At 32.7% G+C, this 24,803-nt stretch overlaps 1 protein-coding gene across 2 annotated transcripts in view; it reads left to right on the top strand.

The window, feature by feature from the left end:
- Cdh19 (cadherin 19) overlaps positions 1-24,803 on the top strand; it is a 104,097-nt gene that overhangs the window by 27,016 nt on the left and 52,278 nt on the right. The window contains exons 5-8 of one of the 2 annotated variants that reach the window (XM_005368742.3): positions 16,916-17,035; positions 18,848-19,012; positions 20,190-20,374; positions 20,851-21,104. In XM_005368742.3, coding sequence (XP_005368799.1) covers positions 16,916-17,035; positions 18,848-19,012; positions 20,190-20,374; positions 20,851-21,104 — 724 coding nt within the window. The remainder of the gene's footprint in view (positions 1-16,915; positions 17,036-18,847; positions 19,013-20,189; positions 20,375-20,850; positions 21,105-24,803) is intronic. The other variant, XM_026790046.1, reaches the window with a different exon arrangement.

Raw genomic sequence — 24,803 nt, 5'->3', positions numbered from 1 at the left:
CATAATTACAACATACATGACACATAAATTACATAATATGTGTCAAAAACAAATTTTATTAAAATATTTTAAAACTCCTTTAAATTTGTTATTATGATAGCTCAACAAATTTCTTGTACTTCTTATTTGATTCTCCCCTTCCCATATTCCTTCCTATGTTCTAATTTATTTAATCTTTCTTCTTCTATTCTCTTATCTAATAAAGTTAGTAGTATTATCATGTACTGAGAACATTTTGTTTAAAGGTAAAAAATAGAATCATAAAGGAATTTTATTAGTTAATTTCTAGAATGGCATTTATGCCAGTTAAACACACATCAATGAAATATTTTAAATAAGAATGACGTACAATTAGTATGAGACAAAAATGATAAGTACAGGAGAAGTATGACAGTCGTTATGCATCTGGAGAAGTGAACTAGATTTTCGAGAGGGAAAAAGTGAAGGAAATGATAAAGAGAGGCCAATCATGTGTTCTCGGTGAAGACCTCCACAGAAAAGTGAACACAACCACATGTGTGAATAATTTCATAACATGCAAAATGCATACATCTTAGACATATACACAAGCACATACACAAAGATAGCATGTGAAATGATTTAAATATAAGTAATTAGAATCTAATATAATCCATATTTAGGGAATGCCAGAGAAACAATGTAACTGTTACCAAACTATTCTTAGAAAAAAGGTTTTCCTCTGAATATGTTTAGAAAATTCATAAAAGGTAATGGATTCCTTATAAACCAAACAATGTGTAGTTGTTTACCTTTAATATTTCTGTGATACTTAACACACAGAGTAGAATTTGGAAAATGGTCTAATACTTTATATGGAGATGAGGAGAAATGAAATGAATAGTTACTTACAGAATTTGAAAGCATATAGGGACTAAATGTGTTTTGTTAATAGTGTTACCGCATAAATAATAACACAGTTTTTTCTATGCTGTTTATGTTGTCCTAAATTTTATATTATTATGATAATCACCATGACAAAATGTAACAATAATGTGGGGATGAAAAGATTATTTCACTTTATAATTTCATCAGTGAGTGAAGTCATAGCAGAAACACAAAGTACGGCTGAAATTTGAAGGTATGAATTCAAGCAGGAGCCATGGAGCCATGCTTGCTTGCTTCTGGTTTCTTTCTTATGTCTTACTCTTCATTCTAACTTATTACACAGGAGAACCTCCTGAGTGGAGGAATCACTTTCCTACAGGGCACTGTTATAGAGGCATTTTATCAATGTATATACCCTCTTCTCAGATATGTCTGTGCTTGTGTCAAATTGGCAAAAAAATACAATACATTTGGTGACTGTGTATCTTTGTTCATCATATTTTTTTTTCTTTTTTTATATTAAAAATTCCTACCTCCTCCCCTCCTCCCATTTCCCTACCCTATCTCCCCACTTCCCCTCCTCCTCCCTCTCCAGTACAAAGAGCAGTCAGGGTTTGTAGCGGAGTAAATGAATGCAGAGAGATTGTAATAATATATGCAGCTTTAATGGGGAAACAGACTTACAGAACCACAGGTTCCGGCGGAGAACAGGAGAGCGGAAGGGGTGGCTGGGAGCATTATTTTTTTTATTGAGAAAAAAAATTTTCCACCTCCTCCCAGCCTCCCACTCCTCCTACCCTCCCCCCACTCCTCTCCCCCTCCCTCTCGAGTCCGAAGAGCAGTCAGGATTCCCAGCCCTGTGGAAAGTCCAAAGTCCTCCCCACTCCATCCTGGTCCAGGAAGGTGAACATCCAAACTGGCTAGGCCCCCACAAAGCCAGAACAAGAAGTAGGATCAAAACCCAGTGCCATTGTTTTTGGCTTCTCTTCAGCCCTCATTGCCCGCCATATTCAGAGAGTCCGGGTTTATCCCCTGCTTTTCCAGTCACAATCCAGCTGGCCTTGGTGAGCTCCCAATAGATCAGCCCCACTGTCTCCGTGGGTGGTTGCACCCCTCTTGGTCCTGACTTCCTTGCTCATCTTCTCCCTCCTTCTGTTTCTCATTGGGACTTTGGGAGCTCAGTCCAGTGTTCCAGTGTGGGTCCATCGCCAGATGAAGGTTCTATGGTGATATGCAAAATATTCATCAGTATGGCTATAGGATAGGATCATTTCAGGTTCCCTATCTTCAGCTGTCCCAGGAACTAACTGGGGACCTCTCCTTAGGCACCTGGAGGCCCCTCTAGGTCCAAGTCTCTTCCCAACCCTACGATGGCTCCCTTAATTAAGATATGTGCTTTCCTGCTCCCCTATCCAACCTTCCTATATCCCAATCATCCCGTTGCCCCAAGTTCTCCCCATCCTACCCTTCTCACTTTTTTCTCCCCATCTCCCCTTAACCCCCTCCCACCCCACCCTTAAGATCCCGATTTTTTGCCTGGCAATCTTGTCTACTTCCCCTACCCAGGAGGATAGCTATACGTTTTTCTTTGGGTTCACCTTCTTATTTAGCTTCTTTAGGATATCAAAATATAGACTCACTGACCTTTATTTGTGGCTAGAAACCAATTATGAGTGAGTACATCCCATGTTCATCTTTTTGGGTCTGTGTTACCTCACTCAGGATAGTATTTTCTATTTCCATCCATTTGCATGCAAAATTTGAGAAATCATTGTTTTTTACCGCTGAGTAGTACTCTAATGTGTATATATTCCACACTTTCCCATAAATAAAATTCATAAGATTCACAAATGCAGAGTTATTGAGGTTCAAAATGATCAAATAAATGTACAGAAATGTTCATGTGTGTATGAAAGTGCAACACTAACCATGAGATTTATTTGAAAGGTGATCAATTTATATGTAAGTGAGACTCCATGACTGTGTATGAAAATAAGCAGTGACTCAAGAGATTGCAAATTGCTATTAATTAGTCAGTACTTATTCTGGAATATTTTGTTCATGAAGTTGTATTTATTTGTATGACTTTGGGATTGACCTGAATAACAACTTATTTTGACTGTCTTCACTTTTTAAGATTGCTATAAGTTTTTATCCAAAATGTAACGCAGTGAGAGAGAAATAAAAATAGATTATGTAGAGCTAGAGGGATAGCTCAGCAGTAGAAAGAACTAATTGCTCTTTTCCAAGACCATTGTTGTTTCCATAAGCCCACCAATGGCCTCATGCCACTTTGTAAATCCAATTCTAGTGACTCTCATAGACTCTTAGGCTACTGAAGGTACCAGGTACACAATTATTGCACAGGTATATGTGGCATCCAAATAGCTCACATAAAATACAATATTATTTAGAATATATTTTTTACCTGTCCATTTGTCAGGAAACATTTTTTAGCTAGGTATGTCACAGTTCTACATAGAAACATTTGCAAACCCCTATTGGCCTTACCCCCACTTATAACACAAACTCGAAAAATTTATTTTCTGTATATTATTTTAAAATATTTTTTCAACAAATTAGGATCAACAAAATAATGAATAAACATTTATAGTTTTCATACTCTGAATGAAACTTATTGAAACCCCAAACTATTATGTATGTGTATAAGCAAAAAGAATATTGTAAAGGCAAACCCTTTAAAACTTGGTTTTCTGTGTTTCCCATTACAGAGAGAAAAAAATAGCTAGTAGTAAAATCTTATTTATCCCTATTCCTATATTCTTAATGAAATAAATAGAATTCTTAAAATCTTTTATAGCAAGAGATACCCCAGTCCTTCAGTTTACAAATGTGTAAGCGTCTGTTGCTACTTACAATATTATCATGATGATTTTATTATCAAAGTATAATGTGACTTGTGAATGAGACTCTGTTGACTTTACTTATTAATAGTGACTACAATAGCATTTAAACTTTGAAATGAAATAAAATGGTCATATTGAATTCTATTATATTTAACTGAATACCTTTTATTTTGTGTTTACTGTTTTTGGAAAAGTACATAAAATAGTGCTCAATAATACCATCAATATTATAAACTATAATATAATATACATGCATATTTGTGATAAAACTGATATATTGAAACACAAATATTAATTATAATTATTTATCAGAAAATATTTTATTTTGAAATTTGGTAAATTTGAAATGTTGATTATCAGAATTTTAAATTTATACATAAATTCAAATTTATGAATTTGAATGAGCTTTTTTTCTTTTCCTATTTAACTTTGTTAAACAAAACTTGACACACATTAATGATATTGTCTACAAGTTTTAAAGGTAGATGTATCAAAGTCGTAAGACATAAATGCAAGCACTGACCTGTTTTTAGATAGCTGTGGTTAAAAAATCAAAGTGCTTGGAGAAGACTTTACACAATAAAGGTGGAAAGTGGCAAAACAGGAACTGTTTCCCATTGCTACTTGTAATTTCTGAGATGTTAAGGAATTGTCTCTCAAATAAACATACAATAGCATTATGCCCATTAAGCCTTACTGATAGGTGAAATTCTCACTATTAATTAAATTTTTCCCAATATGAATATAAAAACAGAGCTCTGATGAAATAATTGCTTCTTTAGTGAGTCTCATTATTTAATCATTTATTGAATCTCTTCTCTATTTCGTTGTTAGAGAAGTAACTAATGTTAGGTACAGCCAAAGTTTTATATATTATGTGCTAGTTTAGAGTTAAAAACCACAGAAGTAAATATATCAATAAATTCAAGGTGAATAAAACTGTGTGTTAAAATAGCAACCTTACAGATGAATATTGTTTTTCAAACTTTAGTTCCAGCTCTAAGTAGACAAAAGTAGGTAGAAATCTATGAGTTCAAGTTCAGCATCAACTACACCAAGAGTTTCAGGCAAGCCTTTATAAAGTAGGCCTTATATCAAAATAAAAAATAATTGTCTCAGAACAAAATTTATATCTACAATATACAGAAAATATTTTAATTGCATATTGAAAAACTTCAAACCAAGATAATACTTACATATTAATATAAAAGTGTCATATGGAAATCCATGGTTTGACTCTCAGTAGTCATTCTGAAATAAACTGTAGCACATATCTTTAATTAAGCATTCAAAAATAAATACACTATTTAATTATATGCTGGCCTAGTAACAGGTTGCTAAACTCCTTATGATTGGTGTGCATTTAAAAAATTTATAACCCTTTTTTATTTTTGTGTTTGGATTCCTCTTATTATTATTAGAGCATAAACCACTCTTTGTGTAATGAGATACCACAAGCAGATAAGGTTCTATTGCAGATGTAAAAATTAATAGTTGGATAAACATAGTTCCATAAATATCTTGGGTGATAATAGATTTTATGTAATCCATATTGACAGAGTTACAATTTTCTTATATGAGGTTATATCTAGTGCCTACAGAATAACTTTGATTTGTTGAGAAAATCTATTTTTGGTTCTGTCATTAGCATTTGTTCTAATCTAATCTTCAAAATTTACTTGCCTTTATAGTTTAGCACTTATTAACATTATCTCAAACATGGTGATTCATATGAAATTGTAGATATGTTATACAAATTTTCCTTTACTACTATATAAGCATATCATATTAATCCAAATATCTCTCATAAAAATTGAAAGAATTTAATCAGAAAGTTAAATTACCAAAAACTAGTAAAGTGGTCTTTTCTCTGGAACACCTGAAATAAAGTCCCATGTCACCTATATAAAAGCTATTCCTGCAAATAAAGTGACAACTTATAAAAATTCTAATAATATGTTTTAACAAAAATTATTTATTATAGTTGTAAAGACTCAGAAAATAAACAGACTTAATATTCTAATTTTTATTTATGAGAAAGTGTCTTACAAATTAGATGTTAACTATAAATTCAAATGTAGACCAGATTACACTGTGTAAGTTTTATGTTTATTACACGGACACATAAACTAATTAGTGGGTTGGTATTTACAAGGAGTCTTTTGTTTATTTTCTTGTTTATTTGTTTATTTTTACACACCAATCAAAATTTTTCCTCACTCCTATAACCCCACACCCTCCTACACCACTCTCCATCCACATCTACTTCTCTGTTTCCCATCAAAAAATGTGTACATCACATGAATCTCAGATAACCATGGTATATAAAGTATTAAGTCGCAGCGAAAGTAGGGCATCTGCTCTTTTATTATGGCTGGACTAAGCAAACAACTTTAAGGAATGGGTCTCAAAACAAGGCTACAGAGTCAAAGAAAGCTCCTATTTCCACTGTTAGGAATCCCAAAAGAAATCAAAATTGCACATCTCTAATACATATGCCTCAGGCCAAGCTCAGTGCCATGCAGGATCCCTAAATGTCTATTAAGACTTCATGAACCACTATGAGCCCAGGGTATTTAGCTCTGTTTGTTCTCTTGTGGTGTCCTTTACTCCATCCACTCTCTCCTACAAGCCGTCTTGCCCATCAGTCTCATGATTCACTGTCCTAGAGTTTGTGAGTCTCTGCATCTATTCTCTTCAGTTGCTGGCTCCAGTCACTTGGATGAAATTTGAGAATAGCAACTACAGTTAGGAATAGGCAACAATCTAAGAGTAGAATAGAATGTCACTTGGAATCATTACATTAACTTTTTCCCTGCCAGCCCTGTTTGGTTCTTTTCTAGGTCTCTGGACTAGAATGTGTCTGAATCATGGTCTTGAGGATGAAGCTCACTCTTATGGTATAGGTGTTTAAGTTGGGTCAATCATTGATTGGTCACTACCACAATTACAACACCACTATATGTGGTGATATTTTGTTTGTGCTCCAACAAACGAATCTTTCCTGGAGATAAAAGTGTCGAGCTAGCCACTAGTTAGCCATAGAGACCAGGCAGTGAAGCACACACCTTTACAAGTAATTTGGAAGCAGAAGCAGATGGATCTTTGTTATTTTAAGGCCTCCCTGGCCTGAATGAGATTTAGCCAGACTCAAAGAAAAATCAAGCAAAAGTGGTGGTGTCTTGCACATTTAATCCTAGAATTTTGAGAGTCGCATGCCTTTAATCCTAGCTTTAGGGAGGTGGAGGGAGGAAGGGATATGGTTTGGTGGGGAGAGGAATATAAAGTGGGAGGAGAAAGGTATTCAAAGCATTCAGTCTGATGATTTATACAGACAGGATTTTGCTTTCTTGCTTCTGAGGATTTTGTATAAGGAAGAACTAGTGGCTGGCTGTTCCGCCTCTCTGATCTTTCAGCTTTCTCACCTGAGATCTGACTCTGAGATTTTGTATGTAAGACCAATTAGAATTCATGCTACATCTGTTGCCCAATGTCGGACACAAATTCATGAAAAATTGGTTTTCTTATGTCTTTGCAGACACTGGCATTGGCCAGATCTACTTGCAGCCAGATTCACCACCCTGATGGCTAAGTTTTCCTTTTTTCTCACACAGAGGGTGGTGGGCTTTCCCTGCACCTTCTTATCAGGCTGTTCACCAATTAGGTAGCTGCTTTGAAACACACAGAGACTTCTATTCTACGTAGCAGCAGTCAGTCTCAAATATTCATGGTCATGTCTGCAAATTTGGGAAGAAATTTGGAAATTCTTAAAGGGAAGAGTTAGTTAAAAGAGAGAGTTTTCACATATTAAAAATAAGAAATACTACTACAATGGAGAAAGTTATCTCTCTGATTATATAATGAATGATTTAAAAATAAAAAAATAAAGAATGGATAATTAACATCACTGGTAATGATTTAATGTTAATTTTCATTTTAAAAGTATTACTGTTCACTTGATGATTTTTTTTTTTGGTTTTTCGAGACAGGGTTTCTCTGTGGTTTTGGAGCTTGTCCTGGAACTAGCTCTTGTAGACCAGGCTGGTCTCGAACTCACAGAGATCCGCCTGCCTCTGCCTCCTGAGTGCTGGGATTATAGGCGTGCGCCACCACTGCCCGGCTTTCACTTGATGATTTTTGATATGAGTTCCATGATACAGGCATTAGAAAAACTTATTTAAAAAAGATAATTGAGATGTTCAGATTCAAACAGGAAAATTTAAAAGAGAAACAAAGAAGAAATGCCTATGGTTTTCAAACAGCTGACTTTAATTTATCCAGTTACCTTACAGAATGAGCCAAATGACAACTATTCTCAAGGCTGCTTAAGTGCTGAATGGAATTCTAAGGAGATGTTAGAATTCAGGAGATTCAAGAAAACAATATTCTCTTATGACGTGCATTCTCTTTTTGTGAAATAGATGTTAAATTCGTGGTCAATGTGGTATAGACTTATCCCTTAAGACTTTAGAGGATTGGAGCCTTGTTCCCAATTACAATGGATCACCTGGTGAAAAGATGAGGCTAATATTACTGAATAATACAATACATCTATAGGTATGGAAATCTCCCAAGACTAACTTCATGTACAAAGGCAATCTCTATATGATGACCACATTCTGGCTTTATGCCTTGCAGCAGCTTTGCATGCTTTTGGAAGAATTAAAAAGGTATGCAATAAAATTGTGTCATTTACTAAAGCTATGCAAGACCTAAAATAAGTCTTTGGTAATTCCTCACAAAGATTTTTGCAGCTAAACAAAGAATAATTTAATCTCAGGCTTTTGAAAATGCTAATTCATGATGCAAATTATTATTAGGCTATTAAAGACAAGATCAGCACCCTTGGAGGAATGGATCTGAGATACAATCAATATTGAATGTCATGACTTTCCAAAGGTTTGAAGAAAATCAAATGTCAGGGACTTCGAATGCAGAAAACATGATCACCTAATAAGAAATTGTAAACAGGGAATTTAAGAAAAAGTTATTTTTCTAAATATAATCCAAACAGAAACCCCATACTTTCTGGATTATGGAGAAGGTATGGAAAATGCAGGCATTGGAGTATTGAATGAAGTTCAACAAGAGTCAGTCAAGGTAATACTTTCTCATCAGCAAATGGTTTGAGGGGCCTCTCATAGGCCCCCACGCAAAATTCAGTTCAGTTATTTCCTGCATATGTTGAGGAAACTACTTCCAAAAGTAGCTAAAGAATCTAAAGCCTATTGTAAGAACCATACTGCTCTGAACGATAGAAAATCTATGGAAGACAAAAGTTTCCAGAAAAAACATGAAGCAAATAATATGTAGTAAAATGAGCAGGCTGCACCCCACCGCATGGCTAGCTTGCACCTGAAATAACCACACAGATATTCTAATAATTAAGTCACTGCCTAGCCATTATCTCTAGCCTCTTATTGGCTAACTCTCACATCTTGATTCAATCCATTTCTAATAATCTGTATAACACCACGAGGTCGTGGCTTACCAGGGAAAGAGTCTAACCAGCATCTGTCTCAGGCAGGAGAACCATGACATCCTGCCACAGTGCCCTTCTTCCCAGCATTCAGTGCTGTCTTCCCCACCTAAGTTCTGCACCATCAAAAGGCCAAGGCAGTTTTCTTATTCAACCAATGAAAGCAAAACAAATACAGAAGGACCTCCTACACCAATTATAATTACTAGATTTGAATAAGAGAGATTTCTTAGTCAGAAAAGATTTCTTAGTTCATCCAAGAGCATGGTCTAAACAAACCTATAAAACCTACAAAACTAGCAAATGATTTTCCTTTGATTGGATATAAGTTGCCGAAAGTGAACCTCACCAAATTTTGGTTTCGGGAAGTTTTTTTGTTTCTGTCTTTTCAGTAAATTAAGGTCATCCAGCTAAGGAATCTGAAGTCCACTGGACAAATAAGACATCTAAAGAAAAAGCACAAATCATCAAAAAAATATACCAAGAAAAAGAGTAGATTGGCCTATTGGTATATTATATTACCGACAGGATAAAATTTCATAAATCTTCCCAAATGTTTATTTCTGATTTCCTTTTAAGAAAAACAATGCAAATGGTCTTTTTTGTAAATAAAAATTAAAGCTAGCTTTGGATTTGGAGTGTGACTTTCTCATGCTCCAAATCCAAGCATACTTTTTAAAGTAAAATTCAAAATCTCTGTCTCATGTCAGAAAAGCCACTTGATATGGAACAGAATAAAAAACAAAATTTAGAGACTATTTTATTGTCACAAATATCATAAAATCTTTGATTTTATTTTGACTTTTAAACCTTTTCCTAAGATATAAATATTATCTCAAAACTCATTATATACATATATATATATATATATATATATATATATATATATATATATATACATTCATATAATATTTTTTTTCTGGAAATAGCCTTTTTTTACCTTCCTGTACATGATTTTGGATTTGAGACTCTATGAGTTTTATGCAATAAATCATGACCATGCCTAACAGTTACTTTTTAAGTCTCTGATATGATGAAGTAACCCAATAACAGATGAATCCCCCCATGAGAGTGATAATATCACTAAGCTGAAAAAACACCACCTAATTACCTGCTTTGGACTAAAACCTGCTTAGGACAATTTTGAAGTGGTAAGCTAAAATGATTCAGCCTCACAGACTACTCTAGCCAGAACTTGAGATAAGTGTTGCACTTTCACAGTACACAGAGACTGGATAACAAATCATACAGCTACCTCTCCCAGAACTTGACAATTTACCAAAATTATTCTTTATATTTGAGTACAGGATACCTAAATTTCCAAGAAGTAAGGTGGATGGTTTGGGGTGCAAAGGATTATGGGTATTCATCATAGTTTAGGGTGGCTTGTTACAATTGTTTCCTGGTAATGGTCAGGAAAAAAGCTGAACAGAGAACTTTAGATTCAGGATTCTTGATTTGTAAACCCAAACAGGATATTGATATAAGAGTATGTTATAAGAGTTAAATATACTCTGAAAACAAAATGGCATATATAGAAATAGGATAAAAGGTAGTTAATTGAATCTAACTTTAAACCAAAAATTCAGCTACTAATTGAAAGTATTTTATATTACTATGGATTATTGTATATTGATACAAATTTAAGGTTATTTTGATAGAAAATACTCTGCATACTTTGTTTAAAGTATTGCAACTATACAGCTAATTTAACAATGTAATACAAATTACTAGTTATTGAAAGCTATTATTATAAACTCCTTAGGGTAATAATGAAATGCAGCTTAGGAATTAGTCACCTATTACATTCAACATGTAGTCATATTAGGTATCCTTAAAAGGTCAAACAGAGTTATAGTTTAGAGAGATAGATCACCTTCAAACACTTCAGAGATGTACAGATTTTGGCACTCAAGGTGTTTTAATAACATAAGGTATTTTTATGAAAATGAGACTCGTCTGCTCCTGACAGTGCCAATCTACTTTGGAGAAGATGATGGCATCAAACAAACTCCATATGAAGTTTGTTTTCTTTGTGACAAAAGCTAGCCACTAGGCAAAAAGGCTGCTCTTGCCTTGACTGCTGACAGTATGTTCTACAAATTGCATGAACAGGACCCAAAAGAAAATGACTGTCAAACTTTGCCAAGTTTGACAAAGTAGAAAAGTAGATATGGTAGCACAGTAGGTGTAATATGTATGCTCCAATCTTAGGTGACTTGAGATTTCTCCAAGTCATCAGTTGTAATTTCTCACTTTTTTTTGGAAGTAGCTTGCTTGTACTTCCTGCTTACCTAGAAAATATTATTTCCTTCTCAGTTATCTGATGGAGTTGAATACTTTATAATTATAGTTACATTTATAGTTTTCCTTTTCATCATAATCAGAAAAAAAATTTACTAATGAAATGTAAAGTGTATCAGGTTGAGAGACATAAAGGGATAGTTTTGGTAATGCAATATGGAATAGAAAGTGAATTAGGTGTGACCTTTAAGACTCAACAAATTAAGATAGATAATGGAGTATTTTCATTGAAATTCTCAAATATTTATGGGCTTGATATTGTTGATGTATTTTGGCCTTTATTCATTGCTACATATTTATTGTATTTGTTTTACATAGTTTTCTTATATTACTTATAACTATTTTTTATTTTAGACAAAATAATGGAAATGTGATGGTATGACTTTTGTGCTTTAACACCTAAAGTTAGTTTAAATATCAGAATGCAGAGCTAGACAAGAGTTAGCCATAGAGACCAGGCAGTGCTCGGTCACACTTTTAATCCCAGCAATCAGGAGACAGAGGCAGACAACTCTCTGCAAATTAATGGCCACTCTGGTCTACACAAGATTGTTCCAGACTCACCCACCCCCAAGAAAAAACATAGCCATGCAATAGTAGCTCACACATTTAATCCCTGAATCTGGGTGTCACATGCCTTGAATCCCAATGCTAGGGAGGTGGAAAAAGAAGGATATGTATGAATGAATAGGAGACTATAAAGCAGAAAGAGGAGCTCAAAACATTCAGTCTGAGGATTTGGTAGAGACAAGATTTTGCCCTCTTGGCTGTGAAGATTTTGAAGAGGTACAAAGTAGTGCATTGTTGCTCTGCTTCTCTGATCTTTTAGCATTCAATTCCTAATATCTGACTCTGAGTTTTTATTAGCACTTGAAAAAGTGTCCTTGTGGTGGGATTGAGCATTCTTTCCATATATGCCCAAGAGTAGTATCTCTGGGTCTTGAGTAGACTGGTTCTTAATTTTCTAAGAAAGTGCTTAGCTTGTTTCAGAAGTGGCTGTACAGGTTTTCACTTGTGCCAGCATTAGGGGAGTGTTTACCTTGCTCACCTTATTCCATATCTTCTCCAACAAAATCTACCATCAGTGTTTTTGATCTACCCCATTCAGACAGGTGTAAGATGGTATCTCAGAGTCATTATGTTTTACATATCCCTGATGACTAAGGATGTTGAACAAATTTTCAAGTGTCTTTTGGCCATTGAGATTCTTCTGCTGAGAATTCTCTTTTTAGAACTACATCCATTTTTCAAGTGAATTATTTGGTATTTTTATGTCTGGCTTCCTGAATTCTTTATATATTTTTGAGATCAACCTTCTGTCAGATGTAGGGTTGGTAAAGACCTTTTTCCATTCTTTAGTCTGGTGTTTTGACTTATCTACCATGTCCTTTGCTTTACAGAAGCTTTTCTATTTTAGAAGGCACAATTTATTAGTTGTTGATCTCACTGTCTGTGCTACTGCTATTAAAACCAGGAAGTAGTCCTGTGTGCCAATGAGTTCAAGACCATTTTACACTTTCTCTTCTATCAGGTTAAGTGTAGTAGGATTTATGTCGAGGTCTTTAATCCACTTGGAGTTGAATTTTGTGCATGGTATCAGATATAGATCTATTCTACATAGAACATCCAGTTATGACATTAGTTGAGTAATTTTGAATTCTTTGTCAAAATTCAGATGTTCATATGAGAGTGGATTTATGGCAGGATCTTTGATTCAATTAAATTGATTCATGCTTTTGTTTTTATGCCAATACCAAGCTGTTTATATTATTATAAGTCTATAAGAGTGTTTGAAATCACAGATAGTGATGCCTCTGGAAGTTCATCTGTTGTACTAGATTCTTTTTAGCTGTCCATTCCCCCCCCCATGAATTTGAGTATTGCTGTTTTGAGGTCTGTGAAAAATTGCGTTGGGATTTTGGTGGTGTTACATTGAATGTGTCAATTGCTTTTGGTAAGACTGTCAATTTTATTCTGTTAATCCTACCTCTCCAAGAGTATGGGAGATCTTTTAATTTTGCTATATTTTGTTCTTTTTTCAATGGCTTAGCGTTCTTTTCATGCAAATCTTTTACTTGTTTGATTAAATTTAATCCACAATATTTTGTATTATTTGTGGATATTAAAAAGGCTGTTGTCTCTCAAATTTCTTTCTTAGATATAGGAGAGCAACTGAATATTTTAGTTCATTTTATATTCAGTTACTTCACTAAAGGAATTTATAAACTATAGGAGTTCCCTAGGAACATTTTGTGTGTTGGTTTTGTAAACTATGATATCATTTGTGAATCAAGTTTCTTTGCCATATCCCTTTCTAATTTCTATCCCATTGACCTCCTTAAGTCATCCTATTGATCTATACACAACTTCTAGTACTATATTTAATAGGTAAGGAGTAAGGTGACAACTTGTTTTGTACCCAATTTTACTAAAATTGCTTTGAGTTTCTCTCCATATAATTTTATGTTGGGTATTGGTTTGCTGTATCTTGCCTTTATTATATTTAGATATGCTCCATGTATCCCAGATTTCTCCAATTCTTTTATCATGAAGGAATCTTTGATTTTGTCAAAGGCTTTTTTTTTCAGTATATAATGAGATAATCTTCTTTTGTCTTTCAGTTTGTTTATGTGGTGAAATACATTGGAAGGTTTTTATGCTTTGAATCATACCTGAATCTCTATAGTGATGTGTACTTGTTCATAAAAGATTTTTTTATATCTTTTTGGATTCCATTTGAGAATATTTTATTGAATATTTCTGCATCTATATTCATAATATAAATAGTTCTATAATTCTCTATGTGTGGTTTGGGTATCAGGGTGACTATCACATTATAAAATAAATTTAACACAGTTCCTTCCTTTTCTATTTTAAGAAGTAAAGGAGTATAGGTATTAACTTTTCTTTGAAATTTCAATAGAATTCTACACTAAAAGCATCTGACCCTGGGCTTTTTTGGTTTTGAGAATTTCAATGAGTGCTTCTATTTCCTTGGAAGTTATAGATCTATTGAAATTGTATTTTTTGATTTTCTATTAAATATGATAAATGCTATCTGGTGAGATAAATGTTTAGTTCTTTTAGATTTTCTCATTTTGTGGATTATATATTTTTAAAGAATAACAAAATGAGTAGGCCCTGTTCCTGGACCTCACAGCCAATAGGGAAGGGATGTGTGGAACAAAGAAGCCCCTGTTGCAGGAGCTGAAGGGGCCCAATGTGGGAGCTCACCAAGGCCAGCTGGACTGGGTCTGAATGAGCATGTGATCAAACCGGAATCTCTGAACGTGGCTGATAATGAGGGTGGACTGAGAAGACAATGATAATGACACTGGATTTTTATTCTACTACATGTACTGGCTTTTTGGGAGCCTAGTCTGTTAGGATGCACACCTTCCTAGACCTGGATCGAGGGTGGCCTTGGACTTCCCACAAGGCAGGGTACTGGGGAGCAAAGGGGAGGGGGAGTGGGGGAAGGGGGAGGGAAGGGGGAGGATGGGAGGAGGTGGAAATTTTAAATAAATAAATTAAAAAAATAAAATAAAAAATAAAGAATAACAAAATAATTCCTTGTATTTCCTTGGTGTCTCTTCTATGTACTTACTTTTTATTTCTGATTTTCTCAAATTGCATATTATGCCTTTGCCTTTTAGTTAGATTTAGTGGGATTTGTCTGTCTTGTTTATTTTTCTCAAAGAACCAATTTTTTCTTTCATTGACTGTATGATTTTCTTCATTTCTGTTTATTGCTTTCATTCCTGTGTTTATTTTTTCTGACCCTCAACTCCTCTTGAATGTGTTTGTTTCTTTTAGCTCTAGAGGTTTCAGGCACACTGATATATCACTTGTATGAGGTCATTCTAATTGCCTCAAGATGAAAATAAGTGTTTTGAATTTTTCTCTTAGTACTACTCTAGTTGTCTCCCATAAATTTGGATTTGTTGTGTATCCATTTTCATTATATTTCAGGACATCTTTAACTTCTGTCTATATTTCTACCTTAACCAAGTGCTAAATCAGTAGAGAGTTGATTAATTTCTCTTAGTTTGTAGCCTTTTTTTTTTCTGTTGTTGAAATTCAACTTTAATTCTCTGAGAAAATACAGGGGATTATTTCAATTTTGTTGTATTTGGTGAGATTTACTATGTGTCTAAGTATGTGGTGAGTTTTGTAGAAAGTTCTATGAAGGACTGAGAAGCTATATATATTTTTTTCATTTAGGTGAAATGTTCTGTAGGTATCTTTTAGGAATATTTGGTTCCTAATTTCTGTTAGTTTCATTTTATCTTTGTTAAGTTTATGATTGGGGTATTTGTGACAGTGGGGTATTGAAGTCTTTTACCATTAATGTGTATGGTTAAAGAGTTTATTAAACTTTAATAATGTCTCTACTGCAAATGTGGGTGATATTGCATTGGGCATAAATGTGAAGAACTGCGGTATCATTCTGGTCAATTTATACTTTAATAAGTATCAAATGTCTCTCTCCTTGTCTTTTGATTAAATTTTGACATCTATTTTATTAGATATTACCTTAGCTAAACCAGCTTGGTTCTTAGGTTCATTTGATTTAAAAGTTCTTTTCAATCAATTTACTCTGAAACAACATTTGTCTTAATTTTGAGGTTTGTTTCTTGTATAAAGCAGGATAGATGCTGTTTTCATATCTATTCTAGTAACCTGTTACTTTTTACTTATGAATTGAGTCCATTGATACTGAGAGATTATGATGAGATGTGTGTGTGTGCATGTGCATGCATGCCTGTGTGTATGTGTGTGTGTGTGTGTGTGTGTGTGTTTGTGTGTTATCCTTCTGTTAATTTTGGCTATGTGAGAATATCTATTGCTTATGTTTTCAAGTGTTGCTAATTTGCTTGGGTTATAGTTTTCCTTTAATACCTTTTGGATGGCTAATTGTTTAAATTTGAATTTGTCATGAGACATACTGTTTTCTCCATCTCTGGTTACTAAAAATTTTACTGAGTATAGTAAAGAGACTTTAACCCATACTTTTTTCTTCAACTTAGAGTACTTTAAGCTCATTTCAATAATGATTACAAATTTTTTCAACATTACTTATTTCTTTGATCTTTAGGCTGTTTTTACATATTTGATGATTTATTCAAGTTCCTAAAGTGAACAGGCATCTTCGAAATATCAAAACAGTATGTGTCAATGTATTATGTAGCATTTCATTTCATTAATTAGAGACTGCAAACTTTTAGTTCTCAGTCCTTTTGGAAATGAGGCATATTTATAAAGCTATATTTTTTTATATGTTCACAACAAAAGTTGTGATTTGAAAAATAAAAAAAAACAGTATGGTTTTCTTTAATGTGGCCATTTTACTGAACTAAATTGTTTATTGAGTAAGACTCAACTCTAAATTTACTCTTAATGTATCTTTTCTCTTTAGGAACATTTGTCATTAAGGTGACAGCCAATGATGCTGATGACCCTACAACTGGCTATTATGCTCGAATCCTCTACAACTTAGTACAAGGGCAACCATATTTTTCTGTTGAACCTACAACAGGTATTTGTGAATTAAAAAAAAAATGTAACTCTCTCTGTCTCCTAAAAAGAAAATGAGAGCACATATCACCTAGGTACAAACATGTTCTACAGAAGATGCCATATTTCATCATTAGTTATGATGGCATTCCCTAATTGTGTAATTTTGCTGACACATAAACAGTGTTTCCATGATTCATAGATTGGGCTATCTATACCATAGATATGGACATTTCCATATTTGATATAAAATATTTGTAATGATTCTTATAAATGTATCAGAGAAAAAGGGCAAAACAATTTAAAAATATGAGAATTAGACATTACAGATAATTGACCAGATGACATTTGCCAAAAGTCTGAAAGCACCTTAAAAATTTCCAGCTGCAATAAACTCTAGAAAACTGGAGATAAATCCTCAAAGACACATTTACATGACTAACCAGATATCTATGAATCACTATATAATATTAAATATGTGGTATCATATGATAAAGAAATTGCTTAAAACACATTTGGCACATTTTTGTCTTTGGGACAGGCTCTTTTTAAATTTTATTAAACAAAGATTATCATTGCATTTCCTGATTATATTAATCATTTGAATATCCTTAAAATCAAAGTGGAGTTCAGGTGGTTTTTTTTAAGTACGTATTAAAAACAATTAGTAGTTATTTTATAAATATTGCAAATGATCCTTACACATGCTAAACAGAAACTTTACCCAAAACTCTATTATCAGTTGTAAACATATCCACTGGATTCTAAATGTTTATATGACTCTGCTTGTTCAATGAGTATTAACTATTACCTAGCAATTCAAAGCAAAACCTTTTTAAATCTTCCTCTTCAGAACTTAGAGGCTTTAAAGACTCAATATCCTAGCTAATTGTTACAAAATTTTCAAGGTAAACAAATGAACAAACTTCTGGTTATTATGAAAATAAAAAACTTAAGTTTAAAAAAATAGTGTATTTGCTAAACAATATTTTTTATGAATTTATTTGGAATATGTTGATATTTCTCTCTACCTTGTATTCTTGATACTAAAAAAAGTATGGAATATGATGTTTTGTTGTATTGTGGTGGTAATAGTCTTACTTCTCTACAATATTATTTTTATAGCTCATTATTTGGATTACTGAAAAGAGATGCTGATTTATTTTGTATAGTACCTCTTTTTTAAAGACATTTCTCTTTTAAAAACATTTTTTGTTATGTATTTTGATTGTGTTTCTTCTCTCTCAACCAGTTCTAGAAAATCCAAATTTCATTGCTATCCTAACCCCAGCTTTATTCTCTCTCTCTCTCTCTCTCTCTCTCTTCAAAACAAAAATAAAAGTAAAATCTAAGAAAACAAAAACAAACAAAATACATGAAAATGAAAACACATTAGTAGGCTCAGGTACAGCCCATGCTAGTCATAGGAATGGTGGTAAGAGGAGCACCTACCCCTCCTTAAGTTTACAAACCCCAAAACCCAACCCACTGTTACCCTTTTTTGACAAATGGACTTTTGGAGGCCTTCCCATGACATTAGCAATTGTAAATACTCACTTCTCAGCTTTAGATCACACAAATCAGAAGAAGAGTAACAGGCCATGTCACTGAGAAGAACAACTGGAGTCAGTACCAGTACCATTTTACTGAGAATATAGTTGTGTTTATGATAAGAATCATAAACAAAATTGGTGTTTAATTTTACCATTATTGCAATTCTTTTAGTTAGCAACTAGCATATAGCAGAATAACAGTTACAGCATGGGATGCTTACAAAGACAGATATGAAGAGGTCATGGATAATAACAATAGAAATTGTATTACTGTTTTAAAGGAGTCATAAGAATATCTTCTAAAATGGATAGAGAATTACAAGACACATACTGTGTAATTATCCAAGCCAGAGACATGCTTGGTCAGCCTGGAGCCTTGTCTGGAACAACAACTGTATCAATAATACTGTCAGATATTAATGACAACAAACCAATATTCAAAGAAAGTAAGTAGAAAGCTTCTTGGATTTCCATTATAATTTAAATCATTGTAATATACACAGATGCTAAAATTGGCTCTCTATATAGAACATTGAAGCAGTATGAAATTTACATAAAATAAATGTGCTAATTGTATATAGTAGAATTTTTCTAATTTAATATAAGAACACAAAATAGAGAAAGAGTATTGAGTCTGTATTCTACTGTTGTACTTACAAAATGCCACAAACTGACAACTTATCGATCATTTTAAAACATTTTGGCTAGGTCTCACTAGGCTATAATCAAACACCACAGAACATTTTCTTATATCTTTTGGGCATGATCCTTTACTGTGTTCATGTCAGTGATGTTGACATTGTTCAGTTGTCTGCCTAGCTAGCACTAGACTCTTTTTTTTTCTTAATGGCTGTTAGCTGAAAGACTAACCTAGATTGTCTGCTAATTCTTGATTGACCAAATATCTCAGAGCATGTATTAAATATTTCTCACACTAGCATATCTAAGCACATGATTAGAGTAGGCCACAAAGTGAGTCATGGTAAATTGCATTTGTCAACATTACCTTATTAGCAAATTAACTCTTTCTGTAAGCCCACTTCCTGTGACAGTTTCACTCAACCATTCTTGGCATCATAGAAAATTGACATGAATACACCTTTGGAACTGTTTTTCTGCACAAACAAATGATAATTTAACTTGAAGTTTTAGCTTTTCTTCTTTAGGAATAGAAGGTTACATTTTCTCTGATTTTTTTTTATTGCATATGCTCAATCATTTAAAGATTCTTTAGTTTTCTTTTCTTAGGAAGTCTCTCCTTAGTAACAAAAATTCACTTAAAAACACTTTTAAAAGAATGGACAATTGTCAATTGCCATAATAAAATGAAGTTTGGCAAGAACAAAACAAAGAATGAAGAGAATAGCAGATATATCTGTAGGATGCATTTTTGAGAAAATTCTGATAATTAAAGTAGATGCTACAAAAATCTCCAATTTCCAATAAGAGAGAAAATAACAAGTGTATATGCATATATCTAAGAGAGAGAGACAAAGAAATATTAAAATCTAAAGCAGATAGCTTTCATGAAAGGCATAAATTTTCCTAGGAGTAGAAATAATGTGATAAAGTTGGGAGATTCATATGATTAAAAACTTATCCTAAATAACTGGAATTTTAAAGGTTTCTACCGATTCTCTGTATTGGAATCTGCACCCAGTGGAACATCTATTGGAAAAATTATGGCATATGATGATGACATAGGAGAGAATGCAGAAATGGAATATATCATTGAAGAGGATGATTCACAAACATTTGATATCATCACTGATAATGAGACCCAAGAAGGTATAATTATACTAAAAAAGGTACGTACATTTAAATAAGAGTACAAAATCTCATAAAATACATATAATTATTTTGAGTTGTTGATTATTTGTTTGCATCACTGATAATTGAACTCAGGGATCATGAAATGTATCTTGGAAATTTAATTAATTTAGAGATGAGCAATGTAGACACTTAAAGAACTTCTTAATTTTAATTTGTTCTTAAAATTATTTTAGAAAAAAGTTTAAAAAACCATTTAACTAACAAGAGAGTAATTCTCAATTTTTCAATTTTTTTTTCACTTTTCTCAAACTTTTAAGTTCTTAATTATGGAATTTTGGTTCTATTTTAAATAACAGTTATTTCAAATATGCTTAATGATAATAACCAATGACTTTTCAAACATTAAAATCAAACCTAGATGAAAAAATGGGACATGAATAAGTTAATGTTTCAAATTAAAAATTTGGTTAACTGAAGTTATTTCTTCTAAACATCCTATATTTATTTGTAGAAAGTTGATTTTGAGCACCAGAGCCACTATGGCTTTAGAGTTAAAGTTAAAAATTGTCATGTGGATGAGGAACTTGCATCAGCCCATGTAAATTCCTCCTCAACCTATATTAAAGTTCAAGTGGAAGATGAAGATGAACCTCCAGTTTTCCTCTTACCATATTATGTATTTGGAATTCCTGAAGAAAAGCCATATGGATCAATTGTTGGAACAGTATCTGCTATAGATATGGATCGAAAACAATCTCCTATAAGGTAGGTTTTTAGATTTACTCACATTAGCAATGTGTAAATAAATGACTGAACAGGTTTGTATCAACTAATGTCCATTGAAAATGCAAAACAAAATTTTTCTAACTAGATCTTTATATATAAAAATAAGGAACTTGTAAAAAAATATGAAAAGGAAGTTTAAATACCCTGTGTTGTTCCAAATATATTGAAACAGTCAAGGTGAAAATATTCAAGAATAGAATAAACCTCACCTAAAATTCATCACAATACACTATGTATACATCTTAGGGGGTGCATGTGTCATGCTTTACCATTTTCTGAATTATTTCTATGAAACATATTCTTTCACTGAACATGAGACTAAGTTGGAAGCCAGCAGGCATTATAAATACTTATGTCATCCATAATCTGCAGTACTAGAATTACAGGCCCATAAAATGAAAACCCTATATTTAAAAATCTAGGTCATTATGGTTGAACAGTTTGTGCTTTAATCCACTGATACATCTCCCTGGCTCTGGGAATGAAATATGCTTGTTGGTGTGTGTGTGTGTGTGTGTGTGTGTGTGTGTGTGCGTGCAACTGTGTGTGTATACATTTTTGCTTGTTCTTGTTAAGAATAAAATTGTTCAAGTCAGAAGTAAAAATTTGGGAGTTGTTTTTTTTTTTCTTTTTCCATTTCTGTCCTAGAGATAGAACTCGGATTTTCAATTTTTTGAATAAAAGCTTATAATAAATGTGCAAACTTGCTGTCTGCACTACTTCCTTAAATTGGGAAAAGATAGAAGGACTGAAGGGTTATTAATAATGGGTGAGATAAATTTATGTCTTTAGTAAAGGAAAAATGTCCTATTTTTTTTAAAAAAACATAGTTTTAGTTACTATGTTTTAATTGATTTTTCCAAAATATAAGACATAATTTCAATAAATATAAAACCTAATATTTTATATACTTATTTTTAGTAATTTCCCTGGCCTATTAACTCTTCCTAGCTTTTATCCAGAATACTACATAATATTTCACATTGACTTGGAAGCTGAGAACTCTTTTGCTCTTTGAAGGCACTGTTTATACCCAAAAATTTCTGTGTTGTATTTATACTAAGTTATTATTTTCTTTTTTTATCTCTTTCCTTAGGATGTTGCCTTTAAAAATGTAGATTTAATGACACTGTTCTGATTTTCCATTAAATGGGAACAAGGTGAGGATGTTTTCTTGAACTACTCCAAGAAAACATAGTATTAGAATTGCTGGCCTACACAATAATCAAGAGAAATAAATAATACATAAAAAAATCAAAGGCAATAAATACATTTCTACACTAAACACCTAATTTCAAGATTAATAAAATAACTTCTAATAGTAATGAAGCTTACCATATAGAATTAGCAGAAGATCATTCTTTAATCCAACCATCAGGAATTTTCCTGAGAAGACAATTGTCCAAGAGTAGTGAAAACATATTATGTGCTGAGAAATGTCTACAAAGAAATATTGATTGACAGCACCCATTGTGTAGAATAGAATATTATCAGCAAGGCATATTACATATCTTTAACAAATATGTAATTATTTATGAACTATACTTGTATATATTTAGAGCTAGCTATTTATGTATATATGCATGTAATGAAAAACTTACATGAAGACCTTTATAACACATTTTACTTATAATCTCTAAAAAAAGGAAACCATCATAATAGTCACATCCAGACAGCATTGAGCACGTGATTTTCTTTCTGTTTTATCTGAGTAATATATTTTATGAACTAAATTATTCCTTGGTGATTTCCCTAACATAGTTTTTCATTTTCAACAGAAACATTACTCTACATGTAAATTTGGTAAAAAATAATACATGTATGTATGTATATATGTATAAATGAATGAATCAATATATGTCTGTGAGCCATTAAGTTGACCAATGCAGCAGGGGTGGAATGGGCTTCTCTGACATGCTATGGATGAGTTGATTAAGTTCGGTTCCCGGTATTTGGATTGGAGAAGAAAAGTACTAAATCATGCAAGTTGTCCTTTGACCTCTTAGTTGTGACACACTTAAGTTCTCAAATGAGGCCTATGGGGTTGGATTAGCGTATTTGTTATAATTATAATACTTATAATAATTAAAAAACTTCAAAGCCTTATTTCGTGATTATCTTTAAATATTCATAATGAACTGTTCTCCAGTACTCATAGATATCAAAATCCATGATGATCATTGGAAAAAATTGTTTTTCAATTGAAACAAATACATGTAAAAAGTCTTGGCATTTTTATAGCAATAAAGTGGTTTTGAAATATATAAAGAATAGAAATCATCATTAACTGCACCAATATGCCCAATACTTATTAACTTGCTGAAAACACTGATAGATGAATGATTGAGAAAACATAGGATAGTTTCAAAAGATTTTCAAGAGCTCTTTTTTTAAAAATGGAGAAAAATAATTCTTTGATGAAGAAACTAGCATATACTAACCTAATCATGTGATCAAGTATTCATGAAATCAACATTGGTAAGACAGTGTCAGTATCATCGACCGTTGTTAGAATACAGTGAAAATGAAATAACACATTAAGTTATTCTTGCTCAAAATATAGAACATTATTTTTTAATTTTGAGGAAAATGCCAAAAATACAAGATATTTTACCAAATATAAAACTATGTTTTTAATAAATTTCAATGTATGAATACATTATGTAAGAGAGAACAGAGAATAAAGAGGTAATTAAAAGAGGGTAAACTGGGTGGGAATATTCATGCAACAATTGTGAAAGTTAAAAAATAATTAATATAGAAGTGTAATATTCTTTCAAATTAAAAAAGTAAATAAAATAGAAAGATGTTGAAAAAGTAACGTTGCAAGTAAGGAAACACAATGGTGAAATGCAATGAGAAATTTTAGATAGAATCATGAAAGTAAACTTAAACATCCTGTAAAAACTGGTTATATCTCCTTGTAATTGTAGTCTAGTTGAAGACATTAGATAAAGAAATTTCTTAAACTTTGAAATAAAACTGTATTTAAATATTTTTCAGAAGACTCTACATGAAAATTATCTTGTAACAGTTCTCTTGGATGAAAATTATTTCAAAATATAATTTAACTGATCAGTGAGAAATTTACCAATGATATTTGTTACGGTGAAAGTCAAGATGAAGGTCAAAAGATCCAAATGTCTTACTATTAATAAACTATATAACTTGTTTCCTACTTTATAAAAGGAATGTAAAACCAAGCATTGTGATCTACCTATGTAATATTAACACTTAGGAATCTAAGAAAGGAAGATTGTTATATGTTTGAAACCAGCTTGGGCAGCAATATAAATTCTAATCCAGTGGTACTTAATATTTTTTTAACTTTATGGTTCTTTAATATTATTCCTTATATTGTGATGACCCACTCCAGTAAAATTATTTTGTTGACACTTCATAACTATAATTTTACAGTGGTTTGAATCAAAAGATATACAGGATATCTGATGTATGATCCCTATGAAATGGTGACTGCCAGAGGGGTCATGAACTGCATGCTGAGAACCACAGATCTAGCCTATCACTAATTTCAGAGTGTGATCATTTCTAAGAAAATCTGGCCTTTTGGTGGGGCGCATGCCTTTAATACTAGCACTCGGGAGGCAGAGGCAGGCGTATCTTTGTGAGTTAGACCAGCCTGGTTTAAAAGAGCTAGTTCCAGGACAGGCTCCAAGA

Source organism: Microtus ochrogaster, unplaced genomic scaffold (assembly GCF_000317375.1).
Source record: "Microtus ochrogaster isolate Prairie Vole_2 unplaced genomic scaffold, MicOch1.0 UNK39, whole genome shotgun sequence".
Taxonomy (NCBI): Eukaryota; Metazoa; Chordata; class Mammalia; order Rodentia; family Cricetidae; genus Microtus; species Microtus ochrogaster.
The sequence above is the reverse complement of the archived record's forward strand: the minus strand, read 5'-3'. Positions and strand labels throughout refer to the sequence as shown.